The 21,995-nt window shown below is 46.7% G+C and overlaps 1 protein-coding gene across 2 annotated transcripts in view; it reads right to left on the bottom strand.

Annotated features, from left to right (window-relative positions):
• Positions 1 to 21,995, bottom strand: part of BOD1L1 (biorientation of chromosomes in cell division 1 like 1) — a 142,959-nt gene that overhangs the window by 57,465 nt on the left and 63,499 nt on the right. For both annotated transcript variants that reach the window (XM_063922880.1, XM_063922890.1), the window contains exons 11-18: positions 19,949 to 20,037; positions 18,798 to 18,870; positions 17,417 to 17,499; positions 13,886 to 13,958; positions 13,758 to 13,804; positions 12,756 to 12,795; positions 1,528 to 1,574; positions 1,314 to 1,395 (exon numbers count right to left, since the gene is read on the bottom strand). In XM_063922880.1, the coding sequence (XP_063778950.1) occupies positions 1,314 to 1,395; positions 1,528 to 1,574; positions 12,756 to 12,795; positions 13,758 to 13,804; positions 13,886 to 13,958; positions 17,417 to 17,499; positions 18,798 to 18,870; positions 19,949 to 20,037 (534 nt within the window). The remainder of the gene's footprint in view (positions 1 to 1,313; positions 1,396 to 1,527; positions 1,575 to 12,755; positions 12,796 to 13,757; positions 13,805 to 13,885; positions 13,959 to 17,416; positions 17,500 to 18,797; positions 18,871 to 19,948; positions 20,038 to 21,995) is intronic.

The following is a 21,995-nucleotide window of genomic DNA, read 5'->3' as shown; positions in this document are numbered from 1 at the left end:
CCCCACTGTCTATAACACCCTGGTACCGCAGTAACTGGAGTCAGGTGGAGGGTCAGCGCTCCCTGTTAACGTGCTTCAGCGTTCTGCAGGAAGAAAATGGCGCTGTTGAGTGCTGGATCCGCTGAGAAGCCCCGCCCACTGTAATGGCGCACGGCTACCCGCACATATGATTATACTGGCCTGAGGTGTTTTGTGCTAACAGTGGGATTAGCCCCGGTCAGCTGTTTTGCCAGTGTAGGGTGATCGCGCTGGCCCAGGACACCCCTCAGTCGCGTCTACATAACAATGTTGCTGAGCCTTCATGGAACGCAGCCTGACAGAGCTGCGCTCCCACCCTTGTGCCGCCATTCCCGCCCCGCTAACCGGGCCGCCGGTGCTGAACTCACCACTCTTCATTCTTCTGGATCTGTTAGTGGGTGGCGGCGGCTGTGCTGCAGGAGTGTGCGGTTGCCTCGTGGGCTTGCAATCAGCACCCTCAGTGTCCTGTCAGCGGAAATAGAGAACCATTAACTTCGAGAGTTGGTTCCTACTACCCCCCCCTAAGTCCCACAAAGCAGGAAACTGTTGCCAGCAGCCTTCCTGTACCCAACAACTCTTAGAAAACAATAAAACTAGAAAAACTCCTAGGAGCTCCCCTAGCTGTGACCGGCTCCTCCGGGCACATTTTCTAAACTGGGTCTGGTAGGAGGGGCATAGAAGGAGAGACCAGCCCACACTATTAAACTCTTAAAGTGCCAGTGGCTCCCAAAGGACCCGTCTATACCCCATGGTACTAAATGGACCCCAGCAATCCCCAAGGACGTAAGAGAAAAGATGACACCACCTTAGGTACATAACCTGGGCGAGTTCTAAGAACTGGCAGGAGATGTAATATCAGAAATGTGGACGACAGGACAAGGCACCCAAGTACGACAGCCTTTAGCAGAGGCAGTAGCCAGTAAAAACAAGACCTTGGCTGTAAGCCATTTAAGGTCCACCGACTAAAGAGGTTCAAATTGAGACTCTTGCAGGGCATTCAGGACAACAGACAAATCCCATGGAGCCACAGGAGGGCCACCACCGGGGGTAGCAAGCTGAAATTAAGTTCTCACGCCCATTGGCAGAAACAATTGAATAGCTGCATGTGGGCGCGCATGGGTGCGGGGATCTGCGATGATAATTGAATACCACCCACTGTGTTTGCACTGTTTGGAAAAGAAGTTTGATAGGACATATTGTCGTGATCCCTCTAACACCAACTAAGTGACACAACAGCCATAAATGTGTGACAATTACTTGAGACTTAATCCATTTAAATATCTAATTTTTATTACCAGTCTCAGAAGAACTCTGGGAATGTCGGCTATTCCTCCCTCTTCGTCGTACAGTGTCAGGATTTCTATCTGATCCAGAAGCCTGAAAAAGACAAAGCCATTAAATTTTGTGCCTAACCCCATAATTTTGTGAGATATATATATATATATATATACACACACACACACACACACACACACACACACACACACATACATACACGTTCTGACTAACCTCGGATTTCTTGGTTTCAGCATCACCCTTCTCAGAATTTGTAATATCTGTGAGAAAAACAATTTCATACAATATTATTTATTAAAAAAAAAAAAAATCAACATAATCCAAGGCTCCTGGGCTGATTAATCTAGTCTGCACTACTGTTTCAGCTATATGGCATCATATATACTGTATATGTGCAGATTGTAGTAAGTAAGCCAGGCAACAGGATGCTCCCCTGAATAACAACATGCAATGTGCTGTGACATGACAAACACAGGACATTCTATATGAACACTGTAAACAATATTGGGGATATAATACAGAAAACAGTTCATGGTCTAAATACAGCAGCACGCCTGTGGACTGCTCAGTCTTTTAGATTATCTGTGCATAGGTGGCATGAGGGAGTAGTTTGTTCCTGGGCCCAGGTGCAGTCAGAACAGATGTCATTATAGAACCTATAGATCTATGGTAAACATGCCCTCTGCTTCACTATGAGAAAATGAAGGTTCAGGATGGTCCAGGAGAGATCTACAGGACATACCTGAGAGAAGGAACATAACAATGAGTGGTGAGATTTACACACCAGCACACCAATAACATAAAACGACCAGCAACAGCTGGTAACAAAACAGCAATAGCTGAACAGGTAACCATAAAAGAGACAACCTGCAGAAAAGTCAACGCACTGAGGCGAGCGCCCAAAATCCCTTAAGGACTACGATAAAAGGATTTACCGGTAGGTAATTATAATCCTGTTTCTCTAACGTCCTAGTGGATGCTGGGGACTCCGTAAGGACCATGGGGGAATAGACGGGCTCCGCAGGAGACTGGGCACTCTAAGAAAGAATTCGTACTACTGGTGTGCACTGGCTCCTCCCTCTATGCCCCTCCTCCAGACCTCAGTTAGAATCTGTGCCCGGACAGAGCTGGGTGCATTTTAGTGAGCTCTCCTGAGCTTGCTAATAAGAAAGTATTTTAGTTAGGTTTTTTTTTTTTTTTTTCAGAGAGCTTCTGCTGGCAACAGACTCTCTGTTACGTGGGACTGAGGGGAGAGAAGCAAACCTACTAACTGCGGCCAGGTTGCGCTTCTTAGGCTACTGGACACCATTAGCTCCAGAGGGTTCGAACACAGGAACTTAACCTTGGTCGTCCGTTCCCGGAGCCGCGCCATCCCCCTCGCAGAGCCAGTAGCCGGCGGATGAAGCAAAAAGATGTCAAAATCGGCGGCAGAAGACTCGTGTCTTCACATGAGGTAGCGCACAGCACTGCAGCTGTGCGCCATTGCGCCCACACTAACCCACATACTCCGGTCACTGTAGGGTGCAGGGCGCAGGGGGGCGCCCTGGGCAGCAATTGAGTACCTCCTGGCAAAAGCAACATATATACAGCTGGGCACCGTATATATGCATGAGCCCCCGCCATTAATTTTACACAAAATCGCGGGACAGAAGCCCGCCGCTAAGGGGGCGGGGCTTCTTCCTCAGCACTCACCAGCGCCATTTTCTCTCCACAGCTCCGCTGAGAGGAAGCTCCCCAGGCTCTCCCCTGCAGACTCATGGTAGAAAGAGGGTAAAAAGAGAGGGGGGGCACATAAATTTAGCGCAATAATCATATATACAGCAGCTACTGGGTAAACACTAAGTTACTGTGTAATTTCTGGGTCATATAGCGCTGGGGTGTGTGCTGGCATACTCTCTCTCTGTCTCTCCAAAAGGCCTTGTGGGGGTCCTGTCCTCATATAGAGCATTCCCTGTGTGTGTGGTGTGTCGGTACGTTTGTGTCGACATGTTTGAAGAGGAGGGCTATGTGGAGGCAGAGCAGGTGCAGATGAATGAGGTGTCCCCGACGACGGCGCCGACACCAGATTGGATGGATATGTGGAAGGTGTTAAATGATAATGTAAACTCCTTGCATAAAAGGTTGGATAAAGCTGAAGCCTTGGGACAGTCGGGTTCTCAGCCCATGCCTGATCCTACAGCGCAGAGGCCGTCAGGATCTCAGAGGCGCCCACTATCCCATATTGTTGACACAGATATCGACACGGATTCTGACTCCGGTGTCGATGGCGATGATGCAAAATTGCAGCCTAAAATGGCTAAAGCCATCCGCTACATGATTGTAGCTATGAAGGATGTATTGCACATATCAGAGGTAAACCCTGTCCCTGACAAGAGGGTTTATATGTTTGGGGAGAAAAAGCAAGAGGTGACTTTTCCCCCTTCACATGAGTTAAATGAGTTATGTGAAAAAGCTTGGGATTCTCCTGATAGGAAAGTACTGATTTCCAAAAGGTTACTTATGGCGTACCCCTTCCTGCCAACGGACAGGATGTGCTGGGAGTCCTCCCCTAGGGTAGACAAAGGCGATGCCGACTCTAAAAAGCACATGGAGGTTTTACCCTACAAGGGTGAGGAATTGTTTGGGGATGGTCTCTCGGACCTAGTTTCCACAGCTACAGCTGGGAAGTCAAATTTTTTGCCATATATTCCCTCACAGCCTAAGAAAGCACTGTATTACCAAATGCAGTCCTTTCGATCACAAAAAGGCAAGAAAGTCAGAGGTGCGTCCTTTCTTGCCAGAGGCAGGGGTAGAGGAAAGAAGCTGCACCATACAACTAGTTCCCAGGAACAGAAGTCCTCCCCGGCTTCCACTAAATCCACCGCATGACGCTGGGGCTCCACAGGTGGAGCCGGGAGCGGTGGGGGCGCGTCTCCGAAAATTCAGCCACCAGTGGGTTTGCTCACAGGTGGATCCCTGGGCTATACAGATTGTGTCTCAGGGATACAAGCTGGAATTCGAAGTGATGCCCCCTCACCGTTACCTAAAATCAGCCCTGCCTGCTTCCCCCATAGAAAGGGAAGTAGTGTTAGCGGCGATTCACAAATTATATCTCCAGCAGGTGGTGGTACAGGTTCCCCTCCCTCAACAGGGAAGGGGTTACTATTCCACAATGTTTGTGGTTCCGAAACCGGACGGTTCGGTTAGACCCATATTGAATTTAAAATCCCTGAACATTTACCTGAAAAGGTTCAAGTTCAAGATGGAATCGCTCAGAGCGGTCATTGCAAGCCTGGAAGAGGGGGATTTTATGGTGTCTCTGGACATAAAGGATGCTTACCTGCATGTCCCCATTTATCCACCTCATCAGGAGTACCTCAGATTTGTGGTACAGGACTGTCATTACCAATTCCAGACGTTGCCGTTTGGTCTCTCCACGGCACCGAGAATATTTACCAAGGTAATGGCGGAAATGATGGTGCTCCTCCGAAAGCAGGGTGTCACAGTTATCCCATACTTGGACGATCTCCTCATAAAGGCGAGGTCCAGAGAGCAGTTGCTGATCAGCGTAGCACACTCTCAGGAAGTGTTGCAACAGCACGGCTGGATTTTGAATATTCCAAAGTCGCAGCTGATCCCTACGACTCGTCTGCCCTTCCTGGGCATGATTCTGGACACGGACCAGAAAAAGGTGTTTCTCCCGGCGGAGTAGGCTCAGGAGCTCGTGACTCTGGTCAGAGACCTCTTAAAACCAAAACAGGTGTCGGTGCATCACTGCACGCGAGTCCTGGGAAAGATGGTGGCGTCATACGAAGCCATTCCCTTCGGCAGGTTCCATGCGAGGACCTTTCAGTGGGATCTGTTGGACAAGTGGTCCGGATCGCATCTTCAGATGCATTGGCTGATCACCCTATCCCCCAGGGCCAGGGTGTCTCTTCTGTGGTGGCTGCAGAGTGCTCACCTTCTCGAGGGCCGCAGGTTCGGCATACAGGACTGGGTCCTGGTGACCACGGATGCAAGCCTCCGAGGATGGGGGGCAGTCACTCAGGGAAGAAACTTCCAAGGGCTGTGGTCAAGTCAGGAGGCTTGTCTGCACATCAATGTCCTGGAACTAATGGGCCATATACAACGCCCTGGGTCAAGCGGAGCCTCCGCTTCGCAACCAACCGGTGCTGATTCAGTCAGACATCACCGCAGTGGCTCATGTAAACCGCCAGGGCGGCACTAGAAGCAGGGTAGCGATGGCGGAAGCCACCAGGATTCTTCGTTGGGCGGAGAATCACGTGCAAGCACTGTCAGCAGTGTTCATTCCGGGAGTGGACAACTGGGAAGCAGACTTCCTCAGCATGCACGACCTCCACCCGGGAGAGTGGGGACTTCATCAAGAAGTCTTCACACAGATTACAAATCGATGGGAACTGCCACAGGTGGACATGATGGCATCCTGCCTCAACAAAAAGCTACAAAGGTATTGCACACAAGAGCTTTCTTTCTCTCCCTTTGTTAGTAAAGGTATTGCGCCAGGTCAAGAGACCCTCAGGCGATAGCTGTGGACGCACTAGTAACACCGTGGGTGTTCCAGACGGTCTATGTGTTTCCTCCTCTTCCTCTCATACCCAAGGTGCTGAGAATCGTAAGAAAAAGAGGAGTGAGAACAATATTCATTGTTCCGGATTGGCCAAGAAGGACTTGGTACCCGGAACTGCAAGAAATGCTCACAGAGGACCCATGGCCTCTGCCTCTCAGACAGGATCTGTTGCAACAGGGGCCCTGTCTGTTCCAAGACTTACCGCGGCTGCGTTTGACGGCATGGCGGTTGAACGCCGGATCCTAGCGGAGAAAGGCATTCCGGATGAAGTTATTCCTACGCTGATAAAGGCTAGCAAGGACGTGACAGCAAAACATGATCACCGTATATGGCGAAAATATGTTGCTTGGTGTGAGGCCAGGAAGGCCCCTACAGAGGAATTCCAGCTGGGCCGGTTCCTGCACTTCCTACAGTCAAAAGTGACTATGGGCTTAAAATTAGGGTCCATAAAGGTCCAGATTTCGGCCCTATCCATTTTCTTTCAAAAGGAACTGGCTTCGCTTCCTGAAGTTTAGACGTTTGTAAAGGGAGTGCTGCATATTCAGCCCCCTTTTGTGCCACCAGTGGCACCTTGGGATCTTAACGTGGTGTTGAGTTTCCTGAAATCTCACTGGTTTGAGCCACTTAAGACCGTGGAGCTAAAGTATCTCACGTGGAAAGTGGTCATGCTATTGGCCTTAGCTTCGGCTAGGCGTGTCAGAATTGGCGGCTTTGTCATGTAAAAGCCCCTATCTGGTTTTCCATATGGACAGGGCAGAATTACGGCCTCGTCCGCAATTTCTGCCGAAGGTGGTGTCATCTTTTAATTTGAACCAACCTATTGTGGTGCCTGCGGCTACACGTGACTTGGAGGACTCCAAGTTGCTTGATGTAGTCAGGGCTTTGAAGATTTATGTAGCAAGGACGGCTGGAGTCAGGATAACTGACTCGCTGTTTATCCTGTATGCATCCAACAAGCTGGGTGCTCCTGCTTCAAAGCAGACTATTGCTCGCTGGATCTGTAACACGATTCAGCAGGCTCATTCTGCGGCTGGTTTGCCGCATCCAAAATCAGTGAAAGCCCATTCCACAAGGAAAGTGGGCTCTTCTTGGGCGGCTGCCCGAGGGGTCTCGGCATTACAACTTTGCCGAGCAGCTACTTGGTCGGGTTCAAACACCTTTGCAAAGTTCTATAAGTTTGATACCCTGGCTGAGGAGGATCTTGTGTTTGCCCATTCGGTGCTGCAGAGTCATCCGCACTCTCCCGCCCGTTTGGGAGCTCTGGTATAATCCCCATGGTCCTTACGGAGTCCCCAGCATCCACTAGGACGTTAGAGAAAATAAGATTTTACTCACCGGTAAATCTATTTCTCGTAGTCCGTAGTGGATGCTGTGCGCCCGTCCCAAGTGCGGACGACTTCTGCAATACTTGTATATAGTTATTGCTTAACTAAGGGTTATGTTATGTTTGCATCAGGTTGTCTGATGCTCTGTTATTGTTCATACTGTTAACTGGGTAAGTTATCACGAGTTGTACGGTGTGATTGGTGTGGCTGGTATGAGTCTTACCCTGGATTCCAAAATCCTTTCCTTGTAATGTCAGCTCTTCCGGGCACAGTTTCCTTAACTGAGGTCTGGAGGAGGGGCATAGAGGGAGGAGCCAGTGCACACCAGTAGTACTAATTCTTTCTTAGAGTGCCCAGTCTCCTGCGGAGCCCGTCTATTCCCCCATGGTCCTTACGGAGTCCCCAGCATCCACTACGGACTACGAGAAATAGATTTACCGGTGAGTAAAATCTTATTTTTCTCTAGCATCCATAAGGGATATTGGGGTAATCTAGTACGATGGGGACATCCCAAAGCTTCCAGAACGGGCAGGAACATGAGGAGACGTCTGCAGCACCGCCTGCCCAAACTGGGTATCCTCTTTGGCCAGGGTATCAAACATGTAGAACTCCACAAAGGTGTTCTTCCCTGACCAGGTAGCAGCTTGGCATAATTGCAAGGCCGAGACTCCATGGGCAGCTGCCCAGGAAGACCCCACCGATCTTGAAGAATGGGCCTTCAGAGTCTGTGGAACAGGTAAGGCTGCCAACACATAGCCACAATCCCTGGCGCTGTGATTGATTACAGATGGATGCAGCGATCCCAAAAGGGTTTTTGGTTTTAACCCTTAATGTAAAAGACTACAAAAACCAAAAGGCTGGGACTGCGCAAATCAATCTGATGTGGATATTTATTTTCACATAAAATTACTTTCTGCACATATATACATACAAAAGTACTTGATACCGGCCAGCATCACATAAAAATATTACTACATAAAATCTGATTGGTATGATACTAATAAGAAAATATCTTTCCACTCCAATTCAGGTGGCTAATATACTCTCCGTTCATATACTTTTAAATGAACTTTTTTAGAACCCTCTCATGCAATATTAGCAATATCACTAAGATAAATTCAAACGGAAATAAAGTGTCCAATGCTCTTTGATTAATAGTATACGACCATGTAGGGTTTTTTTTTTTTCCCCTTCTAAGGTGTTAGTATTTCATCCAAGTATGCATTATTATAATTCCTTAGTCCCAGACGAAACTTTCACCCGCACTTGATTAGTCACTTAGACTTGCTTTGTGCATAATAAGGCTTCTGCCGTTTAGCTGTGCAGATCATGCGTGATTAAAAAGCCTCTTATAAAGCAATTTGTAACGTTCACTCATTCAAGATGTGATACATTGCCTGTGCAGTGTCCTTGAGAGCAACCCCTCCCGGCTAATGGTAGCCTTATCTGGAGCCTCCGGGTTCTTTCTGCGGCGTATCCTCCCCAAATAGCAGTGGGGTTTCTTGTGCCTGTGCCTGTGGCCGGCCAGCCGGCCCGCTGATATCTCAACTGTTGATTCCTGTATGGGGAATAATGACGACATTATTTGAGTCTGAGGGTCTCTGGTTTGTGAGCAATACCGCAATACCAACGAAGCTTCTTGTTGAGTCGAGAAGCCATCATGTCCATTTGTGGGCAGCCCCACCGGTCGATGATCTGTTGAAACACCCGATGGTGGAGGCCCCACTCTCCCGGGTGGAGATCATGACGACTCAGGAAGTCCGCTTCCCAGTTGTCTAATACCGGAATGAAGCTTGTGGGCATTGCTCTTGCATTTCTTTCTGCCCAGAGAAGTATCTTCGACACCTCTCGCATGCAGGCTCTGCTTTTTGTCCCTCCTTGACGATTGATGTACGACACTGCCTTGGCGTTGTCCGACTGAACATGGATCATGTGATCCCTGAGTAGAGGAGAGGCTTGGATCAGAGCATTGTAGATCACCCGAAATTCCAGAATGTTGGTCGGAAGTAGGGTTTCGTGGGCTGACCACCTGCCCTGGTACTGAGCCCCCTGTGTGACAGCTCCCCATCCCCTCAGACTCGCATCCGTTGTGAGGTGGATCCAATACTGAATCCCGAAACTTAGACCTTCCAGGAGGTTGGATGACTGCAGCCACCACAGGAGGAAAATCCTGGTCTGTGGTGACAGCCGTATTATCCGATGCATCTGAAGATGTGATCCAGACCACTTGCGCAGAAGGTCCAATTCAAACGTTCTGGCATGGAACCTTCCATACTGGATCACATGAGGCTACCTTATTACCCAACAATCTTAGCATCGTATGAGGCTACCTTCTTACCCAACAATCTTATGCAAAGATGGATGGATATCTCCTGAAGTGTTCTCGCTTTGTCCTCTGGGAGGAACACTTTCTGGGCCACAGTATCCACCAACATTCCCAGGAACAGAAGCCGCTGAGTTGGCTCCAGGTGGGACTTCTGTAAATTGAGGAGCCACACATGGTGTGACAGAAGATGAATAGTGTGGTCTATATGGAGCAATAAAAGCTCCCTGAATCTCGCTTTTATCAAGATATCGTCCAGATAAGGGACAATATTGACCCCCTGGATCTGGAGTCGGAACATCATCTCCGCCATCACCTTCGTGAACACCCTCAGCTGTCGACAGGCCGAAGTTTAGCGCCTGGAACTGGTAGTGATCTTTCAGCAGGGCAAACCTCAGGTAAGCCTGGTGAGGTGGCCAAATCAGGATATGGAGATAGGCGTCCTTTATATCCAGTGAGACCATGAACTTCCGTTCTTCCAGGCCCACAATCACTGCTCACAAGGATTCCATCTTGAACTTGAAAACCTTTAGGTAAGGGTACGAGGATTTTAGATTCAAAATGGGCCTTACCTAACCCTTTCCCTGTTGTTGCAGTGGCACAATGACTTGGGACTGGACCAATTTTAGGATGGCCTGTTGCAGCGTAACACGCGTATCTTCCAAAGCTGGTAAGCTTGATTTGAAAAATCGTTGGGGAGGAGCGCCGTCGAACTCCAGCTTGTAGCCCTGAGAAATGAGGTCCTTTACCCATGTATCCTGGCAGGAGCTTTCCCAGATGCGGCTGAAGTGACGCAGTCGAGCTCCCACCTCGAGATTCCCTCGGGGTGGGGGAAAACCGACATGCTGAGGCCTTAGTGGAAGCTGAACTGGTGCTCTGTTCCTGAGAACCTGCGGCGGCTGGTTTTCTTGTCTTACCTCTGGTGCCTCTAGGTGCATTGGAGGCACCTCTGGCCCTAGATGCAAATCTGGTAGACCGAAAGGACTAGGTAGACGGCCACGGGTAGGAACGTCTAGCCAGCGGGGCCCTAGAGGGGAGAAACGTGGATTTCCGCACAGTTACTTTAAAAACCCACGTATCCAATTCCACCCCGAAGAGCCAATCCCCTGAAAAAGGGAGAGACTCTACACTGCGCTTGGGCTCTGCGTCTGCTATCCACTGACGCAACCACAAAGTTCTGCGCGCCGACACTGCCATAGCAGTGGTCCTAGCATTAATATTGCCCATCTCCTTGAGAGAGTCACACAGGACGCTTGCAGTGTCCTGAATGTGTTTTAGGGGAGTCACTGTAGTGCCCAGGAACATATCCCCTGTGAGGCCCTCCTGAATCTGAGTAGCCCACGTATGAATGGCATAAGTCATCCAGCAACCTGCTATGACAGTCTTTGCGATATACCTGCCGCTGTGTAGATAGACAGTGTAGTCTCTATTTTTCGATCCCCAAGGTCCGCCTTTTTAGATAGGCGAGAGACTGATACGTCAACAGACGGGGATTCTTCACAGATTTTCTTGCCTACAGGAGCAAATGGGAAAGTGTGAAAAAACAGTTTTGACACCTGGTATTTTTATCTGGATTTTTCCAGGCTAACTTAAACCTCTGCAGAATCAGGGAAAGTGACACTGGGTTTGTTCTGTGCTAAGAAAAACAACTGCTGTGCTGCAGCGTCCTCTAGAGGGAGCTTTAACACGTCCTGAATGGCTAGAAAGAGTGGTTCCATACCTTGCGCAGAAGGGGAATCCCCAGTAACAGGATCCAATTCCTCCCCCTCCTCCTGTGTCTCCTCATCAAGAGTCTGAGAGTAAAGCAGGTAACCCACGCTTTTGTGGTCCTGATCTAGAGAGAGAGGGGGCTCCCTTGCAGCTAGGTCTGCAACAGCCTGCTGCAGCTGTTGAGCATTAGCAGTGAGCGGAGATGACATATCTGACATCATGGATTGTATGGCACCTAGCCAGGAAGGCTCTTGACCCTCCCCCCAGTCCCTTCGCTGTGCTGTGAGGATTGACTACATTGTTCACATGATATCGAATCAGATGGAGTGAGAGAATCTGGTGTGACATACCCTGCATAACTTGTGTTTTACCATGTTTACAGTAAACACTTACATACACACAGACAAGTAATTAATAGCATGCCTGCCTTTACTGTATGTGAGGGGGAGACAGAGAGAAGGGAACAGCACACCCAAGCTAAACAGCCCCAGTGAGGTTGTAAGCAGTTATATCACAGTGAAACACTGGAGATTTCGGTCCTTTCCAGGAAACAGATGGTGTACAATAGCGGCTCTCCCCCTTTGCTACACCCCTCTACCAGTTTTCCTGCGTATCCCGAGTGTCTGGAGGAGCTGTGTGTGCCTGCTGGTGCTGTAAGCAGAGGAAGGTGCCAAAACGCCACTGGTCCCGCTCTGAGCAAGCTCCGCCCCCTGTAATGGCGCGGGAGTTTCAGTAATCTTTATACTGGCAAATGTCTCCCTATGAGTAGAAAACATCACACAAGTGCTAGTTTTACCCACCACTGCCAGTGTACACATGGGGACTATAGCGGATCCCCCCCAGGAGGGTCCCGTATGCCGCTCCTGCGTTTTCGCCGCACCATGAACCGGGGGACCCCCGGTTTGTACTCACCACTGATGTCACCTTCAGGCTATTGTTAGGGGTGTGCGGCGTGCTGCGATTGTGACCGCCAAGGCGCAGTGCCTTGCTGTACAACAACCTCTCAGGACGGTGGTCCTGCAGCGGGGAAGTGGCTCTGACACCTCCCAAGGCCGGTGACCGTCCCCCTCCCCCTAACTCCCACGGTGCAAGTATGCTGTTGCCCAAACAGCATACCGAAAATAACAAAGATTTAAAAGAAACTGAAGAAAACTCTCTGGAACTTGCATCCTTTCCTGAGGGCACTTTTTTTTAAACTGCTTCTGGGAGGGAGCATAGAGGGGAGGAGCCAGCACAACCAGTGAAGAAATTTAAAGTGCACCGGCTCCTTTGGACTCCGTCTATACCCCATCGTACTAGATTCCCCCAATATCCCTTATGGATACTAGAGAAAAACTTTTCATTTTTAGAAACGTTAGTAAATCTACCACTTAGTGGAGGGCATAACTTGGCTTTGTGTGACCGGCTTACAGCATACTGCCATCATCCACACATTACACATACATGTTATCAGTTAGATGGAAAACGTTGATATGTTTATGTAAATTCTGCAGGAGTCTTACTTGGCGTTACATACCTTTATGTGTGCTGCCACTGTCATCCGTTTGTCTTGGTACCTGAATTGAACACAAGATAAAGACACAGTTGAATTGTTTTATTTTATTAAGGATAAAAGCTGAGGCGGGTGGATATGTTAAAGTACTATAAAAAAAATTGAAGGCTGCCTAAATAACTATTTTTCGGTGTTAAAAATAGAAAGGAGCCTTCTACAGTACAGGTAAAGGTGGACTCTACTGTACTGTAGACCAGGAGTTGACAATTTTTTGTCAAATCTAGGAGAGTTCCCAACCAAAACATATGACAAGTCGTATATAAACGTTACGCAAACATCAGGAGAAGCTGTAAAATTCATCTATTCAAATATATCGTAGAAGAGCTCTTATGACAAAATGGTGCGCTGATGCTATCACCACTGTTTTTTACTTTGTGTCTCTTTTTCATATGAGGATGTACCTAGAAGCTAATCCATCAGCACTAACAGAACACAACCACAATCTCAAGCTAACTACAGTTGTACTGCTGAAAGCCATTACTGAGTGCTATAAAAGAGTTTGTTACGTTTTTCTGCTAGCAAAAGCATAAACAATCATTAGGAAAAAGTACATTTCTGGGGACAAGCACACAAAATGTAAAAAATAAATAAAAAAAAATAAAAAAAGGGGGAAAAGGGGTCAAGTCTCCAGAAGCATTAGGAATGAAAGCTCATTCACATTTCACAATTCAGACTATTCTATCAGATAGCTTAAAGTCAAAAGAAAAATTGCCATAATACAGTACGCACTGCCCTACACATACAACAGATGCACTTTCCAGACTAGTTGGAACTCATTTTATACAATATGCCAGGTCCGTTACATGTTGCACTTTGTTATGTCCTAATTAAAGCCCTTCTTATTTAGCAAATCACTACTTGCCACTATACTGCACAGCCTACTATACCACACTGAAACTTTAGGTGTTGCAGCTTAGGCATCAGTCAGATTAGAGATACTTTATCAGGTTATGTTGCAGTACATACATCTTGATGGCGCTCTGCTTCAGTACTTTCCTTCTTCACCGATGACTCTAGAGAGGAGCAAGAAAACACATGAGCATGCCGAGGTATTAAAGCAGGCCAGAATACAAACACAAAATTTGGCATCTTACCAGCATCTACAGGGCGCTTCTTTGGAGGCCTGCCTCGCTTTCTCTTTTCCGTTTCTACTTTAGGCTCAGATTCCTAATGTACAGGAACAAAAGTTTATGGCAACTGCAATGGCCTATTAGCAGTGTGATTCACAGTTGTTTTCATAGGTTTAAAGTTCAGTATCTCACTTACTGTAGGCTTAAAATATCATACCTTGACAAAACCTGATACAGTATTATATTTAAAAATTGTTTAGATTTACTGTATTGTCAACGCTCTATAATTTTTCTGTTAACACCTATTTTCTACTAAAGGTAGCCAATATTGAAAATACAAAAAAAAAGTGGGCACTATTACAATAAAAAAAACTCTAAATTAATAATAATTGTAGAATTCCGTTTAAGTCACTAATTTTCTGGCAGCCCACAAATGGAGGATCTGGGAATCCCCCGATATATGTATACACGACTAAACAAAAAAGATTTTTTGTAGGCGCTCTGAAATTTAGTATTATAACAGCTGCTGGTTTTGTAAACACAATTATTTATTCATAAAATCCTTTATAGGTAAAATATGACTTTAAATGTATCTTGCCATAACATAAACAGTTAAAATAGACCTATAAACAAGTGTCCTAAGACTCATGACTTGCTACTGGTACCACATAGTGCTGGTTAGATGTTCAAAATATGCATGCATCTGTTAGAAATTAGTAGCCACTAATTAATGTTAGTACATTGAGCTCAATGGGATGTTAATAGAGACAGATGTAGTTCTTAGCTTTAAAAGCCTGTTAGTACTTCATCAATATAAAGCTGTTTTTGTGATGTCCAGCTGTGTGTGGAAGAAATTAATCCTAAAGACGGATAATATTCACGTCTGTATGACTTTCCCATAAACATGGGGATAGTTCACTCACTGGCCAATTTGAAGACGGCCGCTCTGCGTCGGCTCCCTGGTATAAAAGTCCTGGGGCTCGTTGGCTGAGCCGTCGGGTGTTTGTCCGCCTCGTGTGGCCACTGGACAACCAGGGCTGAGTAGCAAGCCCGGAGCTGCAGGGGATGCACGATCGTCGCGGTCCGCGACTTCCGGGTTCGGGGCTTCCGGCTGCGTTCCACGATCGTAGGTTGATCATCTGACGCATTTCTCCGCCTCTAATAGGGGCAGTTTCATCAGAGGTATCACGTTCCAAGGTCGCTGGACTACCCGCGAAGGTGAGGTCCCCATCAACGTCTTGTAATTAAGAGCAATACTAAACACGTTACTTTCAGCTCAATCTCTCCACCACAGCAGGCTAGTCAAAGTCCAGTCAGAAAACACGACGGAGGTGGCATACATCAACCGTCAGGACGGCAGTAGGAGTCGAGGGGCCATGCAAGAGGTAACCAAGATTTTCCTGTGGGCTAAACAAAATCTTCCGGCATTGTCAGCAGTGTTCATTCCTGGGGTAGTCAACTGGGAAGCGGACTTCCTAAGTCGACAAGACGTTCACTCGGTTGAGTGGAAACTCCACCTGGTGGTGTTCAACCAGTTGGTGTCTCGGTGGGGAATGCCAGACATAGACCTCGTGGCATCCCTCCACAACAGGCAGGTCCGCCGGTTCGGCTCTCGCACGAGAGATCCTCAAGCGTTCCTGGTGGACGCCCTAACAGACCATTGGTCATTTCCCCTGGTGTATGCCTTTCCTCCGATTTCCATGATTCTCAGACTCCTCCAGAAATGTAAGAAACAGGGAGGCATGATGATCCAGATTGGCTACGTTGCCCGTGGTATGCGGATCTTCTCAAGCTGTCCATAGACACCCCGTGGCGGCTCCCAGAACGCCGGACCTTCTGTCACAGGGTCCCTGTGTACATCCAGATCCCATATGCCTCGCTTTGACGGCGTGGCTATTGAGTCATCCATCCTGAGATGAAAGGGGTTTTCCAGGACGGTCATCAAAACAATGCTTAATGCCTGGAAAGCCTTGTCTGCCAGGATCTATCACCGTATCTGGAAAGCATACTTTTCCTGGTGCACGACCCGTCACTTCAGCCCGCGGTCTTTTATATTGCCTCGACTCCAGTCAGGTTTAGATCTGAGACTCCGGTTGTCATCCTTGAAGGTCCAGGCCTCGGCACTCTCAGTGCTCTTTCGAAAACTTCAGGGAGTGCTTCATTTGCAGCCGCCATTTGTACCTCCAGTGGCTCCGAGGGACCTTTCCCTGGTCCTCAGGGCGTTGAGTACGGCTCCCTTTGAACCCATGGACTCGGCTGACCTACATTGGATCACGTGGAAGACCTTGTTCCTTTTGGCTACCTCTTCGGCGTGCAGAGTTTCTGATCTCAGTGCCTTATCCTGGCGCTCACCCTACCGCGTGTTTCACTCAGACAGGGCGGTCCTCCGCACTCGGCCAGGTTTTCTTCCTAAAGTAGTGTCTCGATTCCATCTGAATCAAGAAATAAAGGTGCCGGCCTTAACAGCGGCTCCTCCTGAGATATAGTCCACGCTCTTCGCTCGGACTCCCTGTTTGTGTTACTGGAATCCCCTTAAATGGGGGTGGCCGGCGTCCAAACAGTCCCCGGCCAGATGGCTTTGGCTGACCATTCAACATGCCAATACGGCGAACCTTCCCCCACCTCTGGGGGTCAAAGCGCATTCCATACGTGCTGTGGGTGCTTCCTGGGCGGCCTCTTGTGGGGCTTCAACCGAGCAGCTTTGTAAAGCTGCTACGTGGTCCTCTGCCCAGAACTTCATTAAGTTCTACGCGTTCGACACCTTTGTGTCAAGTGACGCTGAATTTGGGCGTAAGGTCCTGAGCGCAATCCAGGAGCATCTCCGCCCTTTGGGGGACAGCTTTGGGACATCCCAGCATTGAAATTCTCCTGTGCCCCCTAGTGGACGTAAAAAAAAAAAAGGATTTATGTCTTACCTTGGTAAAACCTTTTCTTTGAGTCCGTAGGGGGCACAGGACGCCCTCCCTGACGCACCTGTCCTGCGGATCTGAGTTCCTGTGTGGGCGGTGTGTGGCCAAACATCTTCGCAGTGTCTCTCTGTGTGTGGCGTTCTTCCTTCCTCTCCTGCCTTGGGCTTGCTACTAAAACTGGCGGTCCTGGGGGCGGGGTATAGAGGACAAGGGAGGCAAGGCCTGCTGGGTACTTTTAAGTAACCGTTTTGGTACCAGCCTGCTCCCAGCCCAGCCTATACCCAGCATTGAGATTCTCCTGTGACCCCTATGGACTCAAAGACAAGGATTTACAGGGGTAAGACATAAATCCTCTTTTTTTTCACCTACCCAGAAGCAGTATCCGTAAACTTAGTTTTTAGCGAGAAAAAAAAAAAAAAGTGGGTCACAATAGAATTGTCCAATAACACCATCCGGCCATAAATCACTGTAGAGTTCTAGGGGGGTTTTTTTGGTGCAAAACTTTGTGATCTATTGAATGGCATATCTTGCTTGAAGAATAATTCTGCAAATCCCACCTGCTATATATCAGTTTTTGCTTAAAACAGATCATAAAGTAAGCCGCATGAATTAACAAAAAAAAAAAAAACTACACAAGCTTGCTTACCGCTTCAGTTTTTGTATTTGATTGATTTCCTTCCACTTTCTCTTTCTTTACATCCTTATCCTTTTTGCTAGGTGGTTCTTCATCTGAAAGAGACAGAGATAGTAGGCGATCCAATACCATATTTCAAATTCCTGGCACCGCAATCGGAAAAGGGGACATGATTTTCACTCATCTGCATAAATACTTGCCCACATATTTGTATAGCAAGATGTTGCCACTGCAAACTTACTTCTATTCTGTCAAAATCACCAGAAGAACAAAGCCAAGACCGTGCAGGTAATTCGGAAAGATAAAAAGGCATTTAACTAACGTGACTGCACATTAGTCTTAATCTATTTGTAAGTTAAAGACACATATCTGATCATTTATATTCAAGCATTTTAAATATATTTATAGTATGTGCACAGAAAACAGTATTGCAGAGAGGTTGGAAGATTGATTAAAAAGAACCTGCCTAAACCAAATAGATCTATACACTTTAATGATATTATTCCATAATTTCCCCAGGATTTAAAATGGGATCTTCCTGTGTGTATGGCAGATCTAACCCAGTGGTGGGCAACAGGTGGCCCTGCAAGCCTTCCCTTGTCGCCACCAGCTCTTTCCTGCTTTTTATCATATTTGCTTGGTGTAGTTTGTAATGCCTATTTTTGTTGGTGATATAAGATTGTCCTTATAGATATGGAAGAATATATTTCTAGATACACATCCACTTATATAATTGTGCAAAGGAATTTTTTTTCAATTAATGAAATGTCACTCTTATGTCTGATAATTATTATTATATATAAGCGTCTGATTAAAGTTGAAGGTGAAACCGTTTACAAATGTGTTTTGTTGCCAAGTACAATTTTATTTTGGATATATAGTATGTTTTGTTTAGCTACAGAATGGCATGAGTGTTTTGCACAATTTATGCCTATTTAGTAATCTTGGCAATCTATTCACCCATTTGCCTCTACTTCATTCTCTCTCTCTCTCTCTCTCTCTCGTTACTTATTTGCACCCAATTTGCTTTGAAACGGACTGACTTTTGTTGAGCTTCTGATATAGAAAACTAAAGTACTTTATACTATGCAGCGACACCCTCTGCCTCTCTTCCATAAATTAATAAACTGTACGAAACAGCACAGGATGCGATTAGGATAGAATTGTTACTACAAGTTATCAATAATTCCCTTCTGGGCAGTAGGATAACACATTATATGCCTCAACATTGGGTGAAGAGTTAAAAGTCTTTTTATTTTTTATTTTTACAGAATGTAAGGTTGGTTTAGTCCAGGACTTAATGTCTATTTGAATGTGAAACGACATAAGTTTTATGTGATATTTCTTGTAGGAGACCAATCCACCAACTTTTATAGTGCAATGTTGCGCTTACCAACTTCTGAATGACGTCTCTTTGGAGGTCTGCCTCGCTTTCTCTTTTCAGTGTCAACTTTAGGCTCTGGTTCCTAATGTAATGTAAGGGGAAAAAAAAAAAAAAAAATTAACGAGTATCTATGTCAACTTTAATGGCCTAATAGCAGTGAGATTCACAAATTGCTTCATAGGTAGGAAGTTATTTATCTCCCATACATAAAGTGCTGCTCTACATTTGATTACAGAGTTGGCCGGAGGTGCTGGTTGCCAGTCGAAATCAGACTTTTTCTTTTATAAAGCGTCAATTATAAACAAGGCATAGATTTGCCTTGTAAATGATTGCAGCTTTAAAAAAAAAAGTTCTCAAGTTCAGCTGCCAACCCACACCTCCGGCCAACTCAAACGTCATTATATCCAGCCGATTGTGTTGATTACATTATGTTATTCTCGGTTATCATAAGTTTTCTGCAAAAGGCAGCTAACAACTCAGTCACAGGTACTGTAGCTCTCAAATGGTAGGTGTACCAGCAGCTCTCTACTGCTATATGGACCATTAACACATCTCCTTGAGTTATTCATCGGTAGCCATGAGAATGGAGTGGGAGTCTTCCTGATTCTGCACTATTCTCACTCCCAAACAGCTACCTACTACTGGTTTACAAGTGCTCACGAGGTCAGGAAACTGTGGTAGAGAAGGCAGCTGCTGATGAGGACAGTACAGAACGCGGAATGAATAAAGCGCATGCTATATTTCTGGCTGAGGCACTATGTTTAGTGAGATATTATCACTTATTGGACAAGATCCCATAAAAAGGTACACTGAAATGTGTTAAATGCCAGTTTACTTGGAGAACAATTCTACAAATCCCAAATAACTACATAACAATGGTTAATATCGGGTAGGACCAGGTTCAACAGTTTTCTTTAAAAACAGATAAAAAGAGAGACACTAACAGAAGTTATCCTCATTGCAATTAGCATTTCTGGGTCCTTTACTAATAAAGTGACCTGCATTTGGCAAGAAATGGTAACGACTACCTCTAAATAAAACCAAGTAACCAAATAAGAAAAAGAAAAACACAACATACAAAACTTACAAAAAGTTAGAATTATTTATTTTAATGTTGCCTATCCTCTTACCTTTATAGGCTATGACACAAGCTAACTCACCTTTTCAGTTTTTGTACTCGATTGATTTTCTTTCACTTTCTCTTTATTTACAACCTTATCTTCTTCATTTATTTTACTATGTTCTTCATCTGAAAGAAATAAAATAAGAATTTACTCACCGGTAATTCTATTTCTCATAGTCCGTAGTGGATGCTGGGGACTCTGTAAGGACCATGGGGATTTGCGGCTCCGCAGGAGACTGGGCACAACTATAAAGAAAGCTTTTAGACTACTGGTGTGCACTGGCTCCTCCCACTAAGACCCTCCTCCAGACCTCAGTTAGGATACTGTGCCCGGAAGAGCTGACACAATTAGGAAGGATTTTGAATCCCGGGTAAGACTCATACCAGCCACACCAATCACACCGTATAACTCGTGATACAATACCCAGTTAACAGCATGATAACAACTGAGCCTCTCAACAGATAGCTCAACAATAACCCTTTAGTTAAGCAATAACTATATACAAGTATTGCAGACAATCCGCACTTGGGATGGGCACCCAGCATCCACTACGGACTATGAGAAATAGAATTACCGGTGAGTAAATTCTTATTTTCTCTAACGTCCTAAGTGGATGCTGGGGACTCCGTAAGGACCATGGGGATTATACCAAAGCTCCCAAACGGGCGGGAGAGTGCGGATGACTCTGCAGCACCGAATGAGAGAACTCAAGGTCCTCCTCAGCCAGGGTATCAAATTTGTAGAATTTAGCAAACGTGTTTGCCCCTGACCAAGTAGCAGCTCGGCAAAGTTGAAGAGCCGAGACCCCTCGGGCAGCCGCCCAAGAAGAGCCCACTTTCCTCGTGGAATGGGCTTTTACTGATTTAGGATGCGGCAGTCCAGCCGCAGAATGTGCAAGCTGAATCGTACTACAGATCCAGCGAGCAATAGTCTGCTTAGAAGCAGGTGCACCCAACTTGTTGGGCGCATACAGGATAAAAAGCGAGTCAGTCTTCCTGACTCAAGCTGTCCTGGAAACATAAATTTTTAGGGCCCTGACTACATCCAACAACTTGGAAGCCTCCAAGTCATTCGTAGCCGCAGGCACCACGATAGGTTGGTTCAGATGAAAAGCTGATACCACTTTGGGGAGAAACTGGGGACGAGTCCTCAATTCTGCCCTATGCATATGGAAAATCAGATAAGGGCTTTTACATGACAAAGCCGCCAATTCTGAAACACGCCTGGCCGAAGCCAAGGCCAACAACATGACCACTTTCCACGTGAGATTTTAAATCCAAGCGGCTCAAACCAATGTGACTTTAGGAAATCCAACACCACGTTGAGATCCCAAGGTGCCACTGGAGGCACAAAAGGGGGCTGAATATGCAGCACTCCCTTAACAAAAGTCTGAACTTCAGGTAGTGAAGTCAATTCTCTCTGGAAGAAAATCGATAGAGCCGAAATCTGGACCTTAATGGAACCCAATTTAAGGCCCATAGTCACCCCTGACTGTAGGAAGTGCAGGAACCGGCCCAGCTGAAATTCTTCCGTTGGGGCCTTCCTGGCCTCACACCACGCAACATATTTTCGCCATATGCGGTGATAATGGTTCGCGGTTACTTCTTTCCTAGCTTTTATCAGTGTAGGAATGACTTCCTCCGGAATGCCCTTTTCCTTCAGGATCCGGTGTTCAACCGCCATGCCGTCAAACGCAGCCGCGGTAAGTCTTGGAACAGACAGGGCCCCTGCTGCAGCAGGTCCTGTCTGAGCGGTAGAGGCCATGGGTCCTCTGACATCATTTCTTGAAGTTCCGGATACCACGCTCTTCTTGGCCAATCCGGAACAATGAGTATAGTTCTTACTCCTCTTCTCCTTATTATCCTCAGTACCTTTGGTATGAGAGGAAGAAAAGGGAACACATAAACCGATCGGTACACCCACGGTGTTACCAGAGCGTCCACAGCTATCGCCTGCGGGTCTCTTGACCTGGCGCAATATTTTTCTAGCTTTTTGTTTAGGCAGAACGCCATCATGTCCACCTGTGGTTTTTCCCACTGGTTTACAATCATTGGAAAGACTTCTGGATGAAGTCCCCACTCTC

This window comes from Pseudophryne corroboree, chromosome 1 (genome assembly GCF_028390025.1).
Source record: "Pseudophryne corroboree isolate aPseCor3 chromosome 1, aPseCor3.hap2, whole genome shotgun sequence".
NCBI lineage: Eukaryota > Metazoa > Chordata > Amphibia > Anura > Myobatrachidae > Pseudophryne > Pseudophryne corroboree.
Note: the sequence above shows the minus strand (reverse complement) of the source record. Positions and strands in the feature narration are given on the sequence as shown.